Source organism: Microcebus murinus, chromosome 18 (genome assembly GCF_040939455.1).
Source record: "Microcebus murinus isolate Inina chromosome 18, M.murinus_Inina_mat1.0, whole genome shotgun sequence".
Taxonomy (NCBI): Eukaryota; Metazoa; Chordata; class Mammalia; order Primates; family Cheirogaleidae; genus Microcebus; species Microcebus murinus.
In genome coordinates, this window is record NC_134121.1 from 4,014,136 (window position 1) to 4,032,195 (window position 18,060).

General features: G+C 42.0%; 1 protein-coding gene across 6 annotated transcripts in view; it reads right to left on the reverse strand.

Annotated features, from left to right (window-relative positions):
• Nucleotides 1-18,060, reverse strand: part of SPECC1 (sperm antigen with calponin homology and coiled-coil domains 1) — a 277,492-nt gene that overhangs the window by 188,298 nt on the left and 71,134 nt on the right. For all 6 annotated transcript variants that reach the window (XM_075994027.1, XM_075994025.1, XM_075994026.1 and 3 more), the window contains exon 3: nucleotides 9,037-9,172. In XM_075994027.1, the coding sequence (XP_075850142.1) occupies nucleotides 9,037-9,172 (136 nt within the window). The remainder of the gene's footprint in view (nucleotides 1-9,036; nucleotides 9,173-18,060) is intronic.

An 18,060-nucleotide genomic window follows, 5' to 3' on the forward strand; every position in this document is an offset into this window, starting at 1 on the left:
ATGTCTTCTTTGAAGGTCAAGTCTTATTCAAAGGACATTAGATTTGTCCTTCAAAAGGGTTTTAAGATTTTTAATACAGGTTCATATACTATTAGTTTATTCTTAGATATTTTACCTTTTTCATTCTTTTATAAATAGAATCATTTCTTATGTTATTATCTTTTCTAACTTGTCACTATAAGAAAGCTATTGATATTTTATATTCTACAACTAGCCACATACAGAACTCTTATTGTCTCTAATAGATTTTTCAGGAAATTCTATATTTTTTCTGATGATACAATTTTGGGGATTGGACTTGGACTGGACTTGGCTAAGCATACAATGTTATCTGCATAAGCATTATCTGCATTCTAAGCATACAATGTTATCTGCATACAATCATTATTTTGTTTCCTCATTTCCAACATGCACACATATCTATATTTCTTTCATCTCACTGGTTTGGTCAATGTTTGCAGAAAATTTTGGATGACAGTGGTAATAGTAGACAACCTTGCATTATTCTTGATTTTAATCAGAATGCTTCAAAGATTTCACCATTAAGCATAATACTGGATTTGGTTTGAGATACACATATTTTATATCATCAAAGAGGTTTCCATACATTTATAGGCTACCAAGGGCTTATTATTCAGTCAGAAACACTGTTAATTATGCCAACTGCATCCTCTATAGGGATGACCATATAGTTTTTTTTACTTTGGCCTATTAATATTGTAAGATAGATTATATTCCAAATTTTCCTAATATTCATCCATTCTTAGTGACATAAATTTAGTTGGTTGTGGCATACACTATCGTTCTGTTCATTTTTGGTTGAATCTTACGTGGTAACGTCTTGATCTCACATTTTCACATCAATATTTGAGAGTGGGATCAGTCTGTCATCTTTTTAGTGGGGCTATAATAACTTTTGGAGTCAGGGTTAGGCTGGCTTGATAAAAAATACTTTAATTTTTGTATTTTTAAAACTAACTCAGGAGACTGAGGTTAGAGGATTACTTGAGCCCAGGAGTCCAAGTCCAACCTGGACAACACAGTGAGACTCTGTCTCTTAAAAACACACACACACACACACACACACACACACACACACAAAACCGTCACCCAAATATGTGTGTGTGTGTGTGTGTGTGTGTGTGTGTGTAGTATGAAATCAGTCTTTTATTTATTTACTTTTTATTTCAGCATATTATGGGGGTACAAATGTTAAGGTTATGTATATTTCCCATGTCCCCCCACCCCCCTCCTACCCGCCCGACACCCGATAAATGTTACTCCTATATGTCCATTTAAGTGTTGATCGGTTAATACCAATTTGCTGGTAAGTACATGTGGTGCTTGTTTTTCCATTCTTGAGATACATCACTTAGCAGAATGGGTTCCAGCTCTATCCAGGAATATACAAGAGGTGCTAGATCACCACTGTTTCTTTCTTTCTTTTTTTTTTGAATTTCATGTAATTTTTAAAAATTTATTTAATTTTTATTTTAGTGTATTATGGGGATACAAGTGTTAAGGTTACATACATTGCCCATGCCCCCCTCCCTCCTCAAGTAAGAGCTTCAAGCGTGTCTATCCCCCAAATGTTGCACATCTTACTCACTGTGGTTGTATATAGCCATCCCCTTCTCCCCACTTCCACCCTCCAGACACCCAATAAATGTTACTCCTATATGTCCACTTAGGTGTTGATCCGTTAACAACAATTTGCTGGTGAGTACATGTGGTGCTTGTTTTTCCATTCTTGAGATACTTCACTTAGCAGAATGGGTTTCAGCTCTATCCAGGAATATGCAAGAGATGCTATGTCACCATTGTTTCTTAGAGCTGAGTAGTACTCCATGGTATACATATACCACATTTCCACTCATGAATTGATGGGCACCTGGGTTGTTTCCACACCTTTGCGATTGTGAATTGTGCTGCTATAAACATTCGAGTGCAGGTGTCTTTTTCATAAAGTGACTTTTGGTCTTTTGGGTAGATGCCCAGTAGTGGAATGGCTGGATCAAATGGTAGATCTACTTGTATTGCTTTGAGGTATCTCCATATTGCTTTCCACAGAGGTTGTACTAGTTTGCAGTCCCACCAGCAGTGTAGGAGTGTTCTTCTCTCTCTGCATCCATGCCAGCATTTGTTGTTTGGGAATTTTTTAATAAAGGCCATTCTCACTGGAGTGAAGTGATATGTCACTGTGGCTTTGATTTGCATTTCCCTGATGATTAGAGATGTTGAGCATTTTTTCATATGTTTGTTGGCCATTATTCTGTCTTCTTTTGAGAAGTTTCTGTTCATGTCCTTTGCCCATTTTTTGATAGGGGTGTTTGATTTTTTCTGGCTGATTTTCCTGAGTTCCAAATAGATTCCAGTTATCAGCCCTTTATCAGATGTGTAGCTTGTAAAAATTTTCTCCCATTCTGTGGGTTGTTTGCTCTCTTGACAGTTTCATTGACTGTGCAGAAGCTTTTCAATTTGATCAGGTCCCATTTGTTTATTTTTGTTGCTGTTGTGATTGCCTTTGGGGTCTTCTTCATAAATTCTTTGGCTAGGCCAATGTCTAGAAGAGTATTTCCAACATTTTCCTCTATAATTCTAATAGTTTCACTCCTAAGGTTCAAGTCTGTTACCCAGCGTGAGTTGATTTTTGTGAGAGGTAAAAGATGTGGGTCTTATTTCAAGTCTTCTACATGTGGCTATCCAGTTTTCCCAGCACCATTTATTGAATAAGGATTCATTTCCCCAGTGTATGTTTTTGTCTGCTTTGTCGAAGATTAGTTGGCTATATGAGGATGGTTTTATATCTGGGTTCTCTGTTCTGTTCTACTGGTCAATGTCCCTGTTCTTGTGCCAATCACAAGCTGTTTTAATTACTATAGCCTTGTAGTATAGTTTGAAGTCTGGCAAATTGATACCTCCTATTTTTTTTTTATTGCCTAGGATTGATTTTGCTATACGGGGTCTTCTCTGGTTCCATACGAAGCATAAAATTATTTTTTCTATATCTGTGAAAAATGATGATGGTATTTGGATAGGGATTGCATTGACTCTGTAGGTCACTTTGGGTAGTATAGACATTTTAACAATGTTGATTCTACCAACCCTTGAGCATGGTATATTCTTCCATCTGTTTACGTCCTCTGCTATTTCCTTCTTCAGTGTTTCATAGTTCTCCCTGTAGAGGTCTTTAACATTCTTAGTTAAATATATTCCTAGGTAGTTTATTTTCTTTGTTGCTATTGTGAAGGGAATTGAGTCATTGATTTGGTTCTCACTTTTACTGTTGTTGGTGAATATGAATGCCTCTGATTTCTGTGTATTGATTTTGTATCCTGAGAGTTTACAAATTTAATTTATCAACTCAAGGAGTCTCTTGGTTGAATACTTGAGGTTTTCTAGGTAACAATATCATGTTATCAGCAAAGAGTGAGAGTTTGATCTCTTCTGCTCCCATGTGGACGCCCTTAATTCCGCTCTCTTGTCTCATTGCTGTAGCCAGGACTTTCAGCACTATGTTGAACAGAAGTGGAGATAGTGGGCAACGTTGTCTTGTTCCAGTTCTAAGTGGGAATGCTTTCAATTTTTCCCCATTCAGTATGATATTGGCTGTGGGTTTGTCATATATGGCTTGTATCATTTTTAGGTAAGCCCCGTCCATGCCTATTTTGTTGAGTGTTCTTATCATAAAAGGGTGTTGAATTTTGTCAAATACTTCCTCTGTGTCTACTGAGAGGATCATATGGTCTTTGTTTTTGGTTCTGTTTATATGGTGAATTACATTTACAGATTTGCGTGTGTTAAACCATCCCTGCATCCTTGGGATGAAGCCCACTTAGTTGTGATGAATTATTTTCTTTACAAGCACCTGGATTCAATTGGCTAGGATTTTGTCAAGAATTTTTGCATCTATATTCATAAGGGATATTGGTCTGTATTTTCTTTTTGTTGCATACTTTCCTGGTTTTGGTGTCATGGTTATGTTCGCTTCATGAAATGTGTTGGGGAGGATTCCATCCTTCTCAATGTTGTGGAATAATTTCTGCAGGATAGGCACCAGTTCTTCTTTGTAGGTGTGGTAAAATTCGAGTGTGAAACCATCTGGTCCAGGACTTTTCTTTTTAGGAAGATTTTTTATTGCTGTTTCAATTTCAGTAGTTGATATTGGTCTGTTCAGGAATTCTATTTCTTCCTGGTTGAACCTAGGGAGGCTGCATGTTTCTAAGAAATTGTCCATTTCCTCCACAGGTTGTGCGCATAGAGGTTTTGTAGTATTCATAAATTATATCTTGTATCTCCATGGCATCAGTTGTAATTTCTCCTTTATTGCTCCTGATGGAGCTTATTAGAGATTTTTCTTTTCTGCTTTTTGTTAGTCTAGCCAATGGTGTGTCAATTTTGTTAATTTTTTCAAAGAACCAACATTTTGTTTTATTAATCTTCCGTATAGTTTCCCTGTCGTCAATTTCGTTTAGTTCTGATTTGATCTTAATGATTTCACTTCTTCTGCTGGGTTTGGGGTTGGTCTATTCTTCTTTTTCCAGCTCTTTGAGATGATTCATTAGGTTGTCTATTTGTAATCTTTTCGACTTTGGGACATAGGCATTTATGGAAATAAACTTTCCTCTCAGGACTGCTTTAGCTGTGTCCCATAGGTTTTGGTAACTTGTGTCTCCTTTGTCATTTAGTTCAAAGAATCTTTTGATTTCCATCTTGATTTCCTCATTTATGAAGTGATCATTGAGCAGAAGGTTGTATAGTTTCCATGACTTTGTGTAGAAATGAGAACTCCTGTTAGGACTGATTTCTACATTTATTCCATTGTGGTCTGAAAAGATACATGGTATAATTTCTATTTTTTTTAATTGTCTGAGACATGCTTTGTGTCCTAGGATATGGTCAATCTTAGAGAATGACCCATGAGCTGATGAGAAGAATGTATATTCAGTGGTTTGGGGGTAGAATGTCCTGTAAATGTCAGTCAGGCGCATTTGTTCTAGAGCTCTGTTTAAGTCCATTATTTCTTTGTTGAGTTTCTGTTTGGAGGATCTCTCTTGTGCTGTCAGTGGGGTGTTAAAGTCTCCGACTATTATGGTGTTGTTGTTTATTAATTTGTTTAGATCAAGTAGAGTTTGCTTTATGAATCTGGGTGCACCAAGGTTGGGTGCATATATATTTAGAATTGTTATGTCTTCTTGTTGAACTGTACCCTTCACCATTATATAGTGACCTTCTTTGTCTGTTATTACTTTTGTTGATTTAAAAACTAAGTTATCTGTAATCAGCACCGCCATGCCAGCTTTCTTTCGGCTTCCGTTTGCTTGAAATATTGTTCTCCACCCCTTTACCTGTAGTCTAACTGCATCCTTGCAGGTTAGATGTGTTTCCTGAAGGCAGCAGATACTTGGCTTATGTTTGTGTATCCATTCAGCCAGCCTATGTCTCTTGCGTGGGGAGTTCAAACCATTCATATTTATCGAGATAACTGATACCTGGGGCAGATTTCTGTTCATTATGTTGAGTTGAACTTTGTTGCTTTGTTTTCTCTCTTGAGCCATTGTGGTATCTGGGCTTTGATCTTTAGCTTTGAGTAGATTTACATTCGTGTTTATTGTGCTGCTCCGTGGGTAACACTGTTTTGAGTTCTTCTTGAAGGGCTGGTCTTGTCTTGGTGAATTCCCTTAGTCTTTGCTTATCTGAGAATGTCTTGATTTCTCCTTCATATACAAAACTTAGTTTTTCAGGGAATAAGATTCTAGGCTGGGCATTGTTCTGTTTCAGAAGAGTGAGAATGGGGCCCCAGTCTTTCCTTGCTTGTAGAGTCTCAGTAGAGAAGTCTGGTGTTATTTGGATTGGCTTTCCTTTGTACGTTACTTGCTTCTTTTGTCTTACAGCTCATAGAAGGGCCTCTTTGGTTGATACTTTGGTCAGTCTGATAACTGCATATCTTGACGTCTTCCTGTTTGCATTGAATCTCCCAGGGGTCCTTTGAGCTTCTTGAACTTGTATATGGAGATTTTGAGCAAGGCCTGGGAAATTTTCCTCTATTATATCTTCAAATAGCTTGTCCAACCCTTGAGTGTTTTCTTCTTCCCCTTCTGGTAACCCTATGACTTCACATTAGGTTTCTTCACATAATCCCACATCTCTTGTAGGCTTTGCTCTTTTCTCTTGTTTCTCTGCTCTATCTCTGTGACTGATTTATTTAATTGGCAGGTGTTATATTCAATCTCTGAGATTTTTTTCTTCTGTTTGATCTACCCTGTTCTCGAGGCTTTCCACTGTGTTTTGTAGTTCCCTGAATTGATTCTTCATTTCCAGGAGTTCGGTTAAACTTTTCTTCTTTGTTTCAATTTATTTAGTGAATTTGTGTTCTAGGTCCTGGAGGCTTTTTGTGGTTTCTTTGTGTTGGTTATTGACTTGTTTTTGCAGGTCGTTGAATTTTCTTTGATCCACATACGAAATTCCTCTTCTGTCATTTTGGTTGCCTGATTTTGGTTGGTGTCCATTTCTAAGGGGCTGGTGCTCCTCTTTGGGGGGTGTGGTTTCCGTTTGGTTCTTCATATTTCTGGAGTTCCTTCGCTGATTTCTTCCCATCTGGTTCAGTTGTTGCTTCTTGCCTTTAGGTTTCTGTTTGGGTACTGACACGCCCTGTTTAATCTCTGAGCTGGTAGGTGGTGTTTATGGGTAAGATTTGACCATACCCTGTATGAGGAGTCAGTAAGTGCTGTGAAAGGGTGTGCAGAATGTCCTCCCTGTCAGTAGGTGGCACTTGCTCGGAGGAACAGGCTACACTGTTGCTTTTGGGTCTTGTGTCCAGTTCTTGTTCCTCTGTAGAGGCATTCTAGTGCCTCAGGTGGTTGGTAGGGCTTTGGGACTTCCAGATGTGTTCTTTTCTCCCCCTTAGTGAGGGCTGGTCTAGGAGTGAGTCTGGGCAGCGCTGGGTTGGTCAAGCCTGCCCTCGGGCACCACCAATGTCGTTAGCAGGGGTCAAAGTTCTGTTCTCTGCTTCTGGGAAAAGCTGCCAGGGAGGGGCTGGAATGGCCCCACTCAGTCAGAAGGTCTACATGTGGGGTGGGGCCATCTGAGACCTGCAGTCTGGAGCAGGCCTCACTTCTTTCCACCCTCCCCAACTCTGCGGCTACTCCTAGGCCTCTGCCAGCAGGCCAGACCTCACGCCATGGGGCCTCCCCTGACTGTGATGCTGGCCGGGAGGTTCCTTGCGCAGCAACGCCACCTGGGCTGGGCACAGGGCCCCCCTTTGGGAAGAGGTTGCCCTCTATGATGCTGATCTGTCCCTGAAGGCACACACACCTCAGTAGGCTGTTCACATATATCCCTTCTGTGCACCGGGGAATGTGAGACCTGGGTGCACAGGATCTGGTCTGCAGGTGTGACCTCTGGGCCCTGGAGTTCAATCCTTATCCCCACCAGGGAAAGGAGTGCCAGTCCCAATTCACCCACAGGGAGCCCAAGCTGGGTCTATGTCTCTCAGCCTCTGAGTCTGCACTGTTCTCCTGGGAACACCGTGCCAGCAGCACCTGGGAGGGCTGGCGGGTAGAGAGCTCACAGTCTGAGTTCCCCTCAGTCAGCTGTAGGGCCCCAAAAGGGAAGGTCCTGTTCCCTGGAGGTGCCTCCGGCTGGTGGCTGTATTGTCTCTCTGGGCAGCCGCGGGTAGGGTCAGGGGAGGGGAGAAGGAGGCAATATGGCGCCTGCCACACGGCTCGGGTCTGTGCACACAGAGGTGCCCCGAGGGAGTTAGGAGCTGCGTCCGCTACAGGCTCACCGCTCGCTGGCGGTGGCCGTCTCTGGGCTGGTGTCTGCAGGTCTCTGAAATCAGTCTTTTAAATAGTAAAACTATTATATAGAAACACCAGGCCATTCCCCTTATATCCAGAAAATAAAAAGCCAAATATAATCTGCACAGATTCAACTTCTTGAAAACTGAGTAAATTAAAGTATACCTTTGAAAAGCTAGTCCGGAATGTGATGTTTTATGAAGAGTGCAAGAATCATAACTATACTACCCTTTAACAATTACTATAAATTAATAACAATGTATTTCAGTTATTTTCCCATCTTAGACAATTTAGCAACATACTAAGGGCTGCATTATAAGAGTTAGACCATGGAGGCTGGGCACAGTGGCTCACCCCTGTAATCCTAGCACTCCGGAAGGCTAAGGAAGGAGGATCACTTTAAGTCAGGAGTTTGAGACCAGCCTGAGCAAGAGCGAGACCCTATCTGTACTCAAAATAGAAAAAATTAGCCAGGCATGGTGGCACATGCCTGTAGTCCCAGCTACTCAGGAGGCTAATGCAGGAGGATCACTTGAGCCCAAGAGTTTGAGGTTGCTGTGAGCCAGGCTGATACCACGGCACTCTAGCCTGGGTAACAGAGAAGACTCTGTCAAAAAAAAAAAAAAAAAAAAGAGAGAGAGAGACAGACCATGGAAAGCTTAAAAGTCTTATCTATATGCTCAAGGAGAAAATTAAATAAATTATTTGTTATTTTGTTTCCCGTGCTCTGAACTCAAATACGATTCAAAACACTTTTCTGATCCTCAAAAAACTAGTAATGCTAAGAGAGTTCATAGGTTCCAGCTGCCACTGCCATCTAAGCAAGTCTGAGCAGCCCTTATGCCACTTCTGAGGTAAGTGAGGATCTTCCTGGTTTTCCACAGGAAGTATTGGACACCCACCTCTGCAATGGATCTACAAGGTTCATTCATTCATCTCACGCATTTTGCACCAAGATGACCCCAGAACATACACCACCTTGCCTGGATCTCAAAGGGATTTCACACGTGTGGTGACAAATGGACCATTGGAGGGACAGAGGAAACCTGCTACCTTTTTGTTTCTGATTTTTCTTCCCACTAGATGTAAACTCCCTGTGGTCAGGGATATTGTCTGCCTAAAACAGTTCCTGGCACAAGTTCAGTACTCAATACATATCTGATGAAGGAAGGAATGAATGAATCATTGAAGTGCTTTCATAGGGCCGAGATGAATGGCCTGCTTGGGTCCCTCCTACCTGTCCCATTCCTCAGGCGGCTCTCCGTGAGCTCAGAGACGACTCCTGCTGTCATAGTCTTTTTCAGTCGAACCACTCCGGACGCAGGGGCAATTCCGGGTTTGTTGAGCATGTCTTCACTGCTGGCCCTCTTGAGCTACAAGAGAGGTCAGAGGGAAGGATGAGAGCTATGGGTTCAGTAAGGAGCGCTACAAACCAAGAAAGCACCTAAACAGGACTATGTGTCTGGACATCAAGATACAATAATGGTGTTTTGAGTAGCACAACAGGGTGAAGTGAAAAAAATGCAAAGCTAGATAAATTTGTTTCTGTCATTTGCAGGTTAGCATATGATCTACCATTATTGTTTCCAAGAGCAGTATAAAGTTATGGATGAAGAGCATCCATCATATCACACTTTAAGTACTGGTAAAAAAAAAATAGTCTGCTTTCCTTGTGGGGGAAGAAAAAAAGAATGGAAGCTGGTGAAAAATGAACTGAGAGATGCGCAGAAGGCAGGGCAGGGCAATATAAAAGAAATTCGAGGACAACAAAAAAAGGCTTAATGACATATGTCTGCAGGAAACAGAGGAAGAGAAACAATCTGAATATCTGCCACATGCTCACCATGGAGCAATCTGTAGATTATGTCATCTAGAATACATGTTCAAAGGCAAGAAAGGAACTTTGTGGGAAGCCGAGAGAACACTGCTAATGGACGACAGGAAGAAATCAGGACCCTCCTCTCTTGTTTTGTTTTGTTCTCTTCCCTATTATGACAGGGGAAGAAGCAACATATGTTGAAAGGTACTGAAATCTAACAAGGGAGACTCCTAAATTAGCTACTTCAGGCCCAGATAAATCACAGTCAAGGTTAAGAAAACCACAAATAAATTTGCTCAACCACTGCTGTCTTCTTTAAAGAATAGTACTAAAGAGGAATGGTAGCAGAAGACTAGCGGCAGACTGATGCCCAGAGCCATCTCTAATATAGCTGAGATCTGGAGCAAACAATACGGAAAAGGCAAGTCAATGGAGGTGTGGAGTGGGCAGCCTCTGCCCAGCATAATGGCAGAGGGCAAAAGGCCCTGATCCAACCTGCTCCACCGACTTTGGGGTCAATTATTGAGGGTTAGAAATTTAAATATTTGCACAATTTTTTAAAAAGTTTCCACTTTTACATCATTTAAATTTCAGGATATAACCCCCTGCACCAAAGGCCTGAAAGTAAAAAGATATCAAGTGTTGGTTTCAAGGCTGTGGAGCAACTGGAACACTCACGCCCTGCTGGCGGGAGTACAAACTGGTACAGCTGCTTTGGAAACTGGCAGTAAATGCCAAAGCTGAAATAGCGCCCTATGATTTGACAATCCCAATCCCAGATCCACACCCAAGAGTAGCAAGTATATAGTTTCATCAAAAGAATGTTCATGGCACCTTTATTTATAACAGCCCAAAACTTTAACAACCCAAATGTCCTTCTACAGAAAAGATAAACTAAACAATGGTATAGTATACAATGGAAACTAGATAGCAATTAGTAAAAAAATGACTGATACCCCAATAAGTGGATGGCTCTCACAGGCATTATGCTAAGTGAAAGAAACCAAACACAAAAGAGTATATACCGCCTTACTCCAATTACATGAAGTTTAAGAATCGCAAAACCCAAAGTCAGAGTATGGTTTACCTCTGGGGAGCTCTGCCTAGGAAAGAGCCCTCTGGGCGCCGCAGCCTTCTGCACCTTGACCTCATGGCACTTACTCAGGTGTAGACACATGCACAGATCCACTGAGCTGTATAGCTAAGGCTGTTAGTGTATTTAATGCACTTTATCATACGTATGTTGTGCTTCACTAAAATAGGAAAAGAAAATGGGGGCAGGAAGAGGTTGCAATTGGAGAAAAGCCCTAGTTCCACTTCTGCAAACACTAGCTTGCTTTTTTTTCATTTCTTGTTTATTTTCAAATCTTTTCATTGTGGTAAAATAGGCATAACATAAAATGTACCATTTAAACCATTTTAAGTGTACAAATCAGTGGCATTAAATATATTCTGCATGTTGTGCAGCCATCACTACCATTCATAAATTTTTCATCATCCCAAACTGAAACTTTGCTCATTAAATGGTAACTCCTTCTGGCCTTTTACAAAAAGGATGATGGTAGAAGTCTTAATATTAGTCGTGTAATTCTGGTCAAGATTTTAAAACAAATTATCTTATTTTAAAAACAAATAATTAATATTAAAAGGATGATTTGTATGTACTTCTAGGTACTAGATGTCAAAGTGACACATTTTCTGGACAGCTGTACAGTCCCCTAGTTTAGCAACTGGACCAAACATGACGCTTGGGTTGATGCAGAAGTTATACTATTGACCTTCTTGTAGGGACTATGTAATGGTCTTTCCACTTTCCATCTCAAAGTAAAAAGGATTCCTTTACTCAGGCTCTCCAACCTCCCAAACCACCCATCAGATCACCAGCATAAAACGTGTTTAACATTAATATTAAATGGCCACAGTCCATAATGGTATCAGCTTTTTCTCAACAGAGAGAAACTATTACTCACTCTGCCAAGAAGCATACCCAGGTGCCTCTCTGATCCCCAAAGGAAATCAGCCTTTGAAAACTCCCTAGATGACATCTCAAATGAAAAAAGGAAATCACTTGAGTTAAGGAAATTTTTAATGCAATAATTCAAGTGATATGCACTTGGTTCTGCTTTTCCTCTGTTTCTTTGATTTTACTAAAATTAGCAAGTCTGACTCCCAAGCTCAAAATTATCAAACTCTGCAGCAAAAGGCCCAGAGAACAAAGGCTGGGTTTCCAGACCAGAACAGGGAATGCAGCAAATGAAAGCGCTGTCCCCGGGGCTGGGAGCGGAAGTGCCTTGGAGATCCTACCACAGCCTCCACTCCCAGCCACCACCCCGGGAGCCACCCAGCTGGGGGAGAACTTGTCCTGCCCACCTCCCATAAGAGGCTGGTTCCTGAAGACGTGAGGTCTTGGTGAGAGGACAGATGGAGACAACTATGACAGCAGCAGGCAAGCAGAAGAAGGTTTACCTTGGGGCCCTGCAAGAGGGCCTGGCACTGCCACAGAGACTGTGCCAGTGATGACAAGAATAGCAACAGGCGTGACAGTAGCAGTGATGAGAGGAACACCAGAGCACTGGAGGGTCTCAGGCAGGGAGTGAGCAGTTATTAAGTGCTGTACCTCAGAGTTTGTCTTTATTTGTGGGAGTGGGAAGGGAGTGGGAATGTCAAAGGGAACTTGGGTATGGGATCTCCAGGGGCAAGACCCCCGGCAGTCCCACAGGAGGGAGGGGCAGCCCCAAGGAGAGCCGACGGGTGTCAGCTTCACCTCTTCCTATCTATGTGACCCGGGGATGGTGCTGCAGTTCCTCAATTCTAAAATGGGAAAATGCACATATCTCTAGGGTGGTGCCCTTAATTAAGGATTTAAAGCACTTAATTAAGAACTTAATAAATGTCAGCAGCTCTTACTGGCACCATCATCATCATCACTGTGGCTGTTGGGAACTCAGCTGGAGACGACAGGCTCTGCTGTCAGGCCTCTGAGTTGGAAGCAACGGAAACATCTTAGATTTACAAACAGAAGTTTGGAAGGAGAGCATGAAGCACTCACTCTGCTACGTTAGAAATCAGGCTACTGACGAGCTGTGGGTCCCTGGGCAAGTTACGATCCAGGGACTTGGTTTCTTCACCTACAAGAGAGAAGGACTGGGATCCCCTGGGATTCTTCTCACCTCACATGTCCTAATTGTTGTTGGATTGTATAAGCTTACTGGACTTAAAGAATTTATTGATCAGTATTGTTGCAATTGTACAAGTAAAAACCTCTTGCTCAGAACACAAATAGTTGCGAATATAAAAATGCCCTACGCTTCCTGGGCTCACTAACTGAAGGAGGAATGTGCCCATGCCTCCATGACCTGGACTCAGACTGCGCCCTTCACCCCTACCTGCTCAGCACTGTAGAGTGGCTGCTTCTCCACCCTCCCTAAATCAAAAAGATGGCACCGTTAAGGGCTCCCGTTGCAAATGCCAAATATCATACTAATCAACTGAATGTAACCCTCATTTCAAACACATTGGATTTTGACCATTCATCCTAAAGTAGACTTTAAACTTGTTCCACAAACATAGAAATGCCATTACTAATCGCCTGGGGCCTGGCCTGGATAAAGCAACATTTCACACCTAAAAGGATGTGAATAGGGAGGTCCTGAGAAGGCTCCCTCCTCCCTAGTCAGCTCCTCCAGGGTAGAGTCCTCTGGATCGGGAGGCCACCTAACATACCAGCTGCCACTGGTAAAGGTTCAAGGAATTCCAGCCACTGAACAGCCATTCCTAGCTCATCTGATTCAACTGTCCTCCAGCTAGCCCCGAAGCAAGGGAAAGCCAGGAGGAAGTGGGCAGGGAAGCAGGGGTCCCAGGGAGAGCAAGGAGGGCACTGCTCCTAGGGTGCTGGGCTCCTGGGGTGCCCAGAGTGGCCCTACACATGTGCCTGAGGGTGGGAGGGGGAGGCTTGTAAGATACTGGGCTATAAGGACAATGGACACCTTCCAGCTTCTGTTTACTGCTTGTTTGCTAACTGCAAGGCATTATGAGTGCATTATGGGATGCAGAGGAGAAAGACAAAGAATGTGGAAACCAGAGTCTCTCAGCTAGGACCCGGAACAGGCTACAGCCTATCAGGGGCAGGATGAAGTAAGAATCACTGTGGGGGCGGATGCATGATCAGTGTATAAACAACTTTGCTATGAAAGGGTCACTAACACACAAAGGAGGGTCCCTGCCCGAAGAAGAGGCCACTGCGCTGGCACTCTGGGGGCTCGGACCCTAGCTTGAGCTAGACAATAAAACTCCTTTTGATAATTATAGCTTTGGTGACTCTGTCTCTCTGTCCTGCGGCCTTGTGAATCTCGAATATAACAGGCTGGCAGGAGAAAAGGCTCCAAAGACACCTCTCCCTCTCGTCACTGTGCCTGGGCTGCTTCTGTTGGGCCTGGGATTTCTCCATCCCTGTCCCTCCCATCCTGGACAGTTACTGGGAACCAACTATAGGCTGGACGTGCAGCCTGAGTCTCTGCAGCACTTGGTACACATGTCTGCTTTGTACCCAGTGTGGATGTCAAGACAAATCAGGCAGGCCCTGCCGCTCAGAGCTAACCACCTACAGAAGAGCCAATTCCTACACAACTGTGCAAAATGCACCAACGGCAGCACCAAACTGCAGAGAAACAAAATGCCCAGGAAGTGCAAGAGAGGGTGGCGGTTAGCCAGCCCTGGCAGAGGTGATGATTAGGTTTTCATCAGGCAGGTGGGTGTGGGCAGGAGAGGGGAGAACAGGGTAGGGCTGTGGCTCCCTGCAGTGGCCTGTTATCCTCTAAAACAGTGGCCCCCAACCTTTTTGGCACCAGGGACCAGTTTCATGAAAGACAATTTTTCCACAGACCAGTGAGGACTGGGTGTGGGGTTGTGTTGGGATGATTCAAGTGCATTATATTTATTATGCACTTTATTTCTATTATTACATTGTAATATATAATGAAATAATTACACAAATCTCTCTGCTAATGATAATCTGTATTTGCAGCAGCAGCCCCACCTCAGATCAGGCATTAGAGTCTCATAAGGCGCATGTGTAAGATACTGGGCTATAAGGACAATGGACACCTTCCAGCTTCTGTTTACTGCTTGTTTGCTAACCGCAAGGCATTATGAGTACATTATGGGATGCAGAGGAAAAAGACAAAGAACGTGGAAATCGGAGTCTCTCAGCTAGGACCCGGAACAGGTTAGAGCCTATCAGGGGCAGGATGAAGTAAGAATCAGTGTGGGGGCGGATGCACGACCAGTGTGTAAACAACTGAGTTATAAAAAGGGGCCTAACACACAAAGGAGGGTCCCTGCCCGGAGAAGAGGCCACCGCACTGGCACTCTGGGGGCTCGGACCCTAGCTTGAGCTAGACAATAAAACTCCTTTTGATAATTACAGCCTCAGTGACTCTGTCTCTCTGTCCTGTGGCCTTGCGAATCTTGGATGTAACACTTGCAACCTGGATCCCTTGCACACACAGCTCACAGCAGGGCTCATGCTCCTGTGAGAATCTAAGGCCCCTGCTGATCTGCTAGGAGGCGGACCTTGGGCAGTGATGTGAGCAATGGGCAGTGGCTGTGAGTACAGACGAAGCTTCACTCACGGCCTGCTGCTTACCTCCTGCTGTGCAGGCTGGTTTATAACACGCCATGGACTGGTACCAGTCCGCAGCGCAAGGATGAAGAGGGAATGTTTTTAGACAGATTAAAGCAATGCAACGGAGATTCCAGAGGTCATAGGAGAATACCAAGCAAGTCATTAACCTCCCTGAACCTCAGGCTCTTCTGATAAACCCATCCAGAAACAATATTCAGTGAAAAGGTATAGTGTGCCTGCCTATGATGTACCAGGCACAGATGGGATAGCAGATACTCTACACAGCTATTGTGCTACATTTTTTCAGCTACACCCCGTTGACTCCACCTCTTCTTGGATTTTGGGATTTTACTCAGCACTATAGATAGATACAGTCCTGTTCTTCACAGGCCACAGGATAAATAAGATGTATTACAGGCCAATGCCATGCCCCCTCCTCATCACACAGCATGCAGAATTTGGGTAGCAGCAAAGCTCTTAAAGGGAGCACCTTGCTCCTTCCACAAGGAATTCTATTTGAAAATGACTGACTGCTTAGACACTTTCCCAGGAGGTAGGACATGAAGACTAAAACCTCATTCCACCTGTCCTGCGAAAACAAACAGCTGAAGCTACTCTTACAGTATCACTGTTTTTTCAAACAGGGACAGCCACTCATCTCAGTTACTAATTCTTGTTCTTGACAAACCAATGGCAGAACCAGCCAACATCTCATCATCCTTTAGAAGTGCTTCAGACCTTTTTTTGCACTGCTTTAAAAAATATTTTAATATATTCCATAAGCTCTAATAGTGTGTTATTGTGGACTGTATATATTCATTTTAAAAATCTAAATTAACAATGTTTTCAAAAGAAGACAAATGACCAATAAGCAAATGAAAAATGTTCAACATCACTAATCAGAGAAATGCAAATTAAAACTGCCATGAGATATCTTACCACCAATCAGAATGGGATTATGAAAAAGACAAAAAGCAACAGATTTGGGGGAGGATGTAGAGAAAAGGGAACTCACACACTGTTGGTGGGAATGTAAATTAGTATAACCTCTATGGAAAACAGTATGGAGATTTCTCAAAGAGATAAAAATAGAACTACCATACATGTGAATCAGCAATCCCACTACTGGGTATCTACCCAAAGGAAGAGAAATCACTATATCAAAAGGATACTTGGACTCATATGTTTATTGTAGCACTATTCACAATGGCAAAGATATAGAATCTACCTATGTGCCCATCAACAGAGGGCTGAATAAAGAAAATGTGGCATATATACACAATAGAATACTATCTTGCCATAAAAAGGAATGAAACTGTGTCTTTTGCAGCAACATGATGGAACTGGAGGCCATTTTCTTAATGTAACAACTCAGACACAGAAAGACAAATGCCATATACTCTCACTCATAAGTGGCAACTAGTCCTGTGTATCTTCTCTGATCATAGTGGTATAGTATAATATTAGAGTTCAATTCCAACAGAAATACCACCTCACAAAGTCATGGAAATTAAACAATCTATTGTTGAATAACCATTGGGTAAAGGAGGACATACAGAGGGAAATCAAGAGTTTATTCAAACTAAATGATGACAAAGACACTAGTTATCAAAACCTGTGGTATACAGCAAAAGTATTCCTGAGAGAAAAACTAATAGCATTAAATGCTCATATCCAAAAACCAGAAAGCTCAAAAATCAACAATTTAATAAACAGTCTCAAGGAATTGGAAAAGAAAGAGCAAATCAACTTCAAACCTAGTAGAAGAAAAGAAATAACTAAGATCAAAGCATAACTAAATGAAATTGAGAACAAGAGAACTATACAGAAGATCAACAAAACCAAAAGCTGTTTTTTTGAAAAGATAAACAAAATTGTCAGCCCTCTTGTGAGACTGAAAAGAATTTGAAGGGAAAGAACTCTAATAAACTCAATTAGAAATGAAAAAGGAAAGATCAAAACAGACACCATGGAAATACAAAACATTATTTTCAATTACTATAAAAACCTATATGCCCAAAAACTACATAATGAGCAGGAAATAGACAAATTCCTGGAAACATACAACCTCCCTAAGTTCACCCAGGAGGAAACAGAATTTCTGAATAGACCAATCTCAAGGTCAGAAATTGGAGCAGCAATTAAAAACTTCCCCAAACGGAAAAGTCCCGGACCAGATGGCTACACTTCAGAGTTACAGCAAACATACAAAGAAGAACTCATACCTATACTAAAGAAATTATTCCACAACATTGAGAAAGATGGTATCCTTCCTAACTCATTCTACAAACCAGTATCACCTTGATACCAAAGCCAGGAAAGGACACAACAAAAAAAGAAAACTGCAGACCAATATCCCTCATAAATATAGATGTAAAAATCCTCAACAAAATTTTAGCAAATCGAATTCAGCAGCATATCAAAAAAGTAATTCACCATGACTAGGTGGGCTCTGTTCCAGGGATGCAAGGCTGGTTCAACATATGCAACTCTATAAATGCAATTCGCCACATAAATAAAAGCAAGAACAAAGACCATATGATTCTCTCAATAGATACAGAAAAAGCATTTGACAAAGTCCAGCACACCTTTATGATAAAAACTCTCAACAAAATAGGCATAGAACAGGCCATACCTTAAAATTATCAAGTCCATTTATGACAAATCCATGGTCAATATCATACTGAATGAGGACAAACTGAAACCATTCCCACTTAGAACCACAGCCAGACAAGCTTGCCCACTATCTCCACTTCTATTCAACATAGTGCTGGAGTCCTTGCTACAGCACTTAAACAAGAGAGGGGAATTAAGAGCAT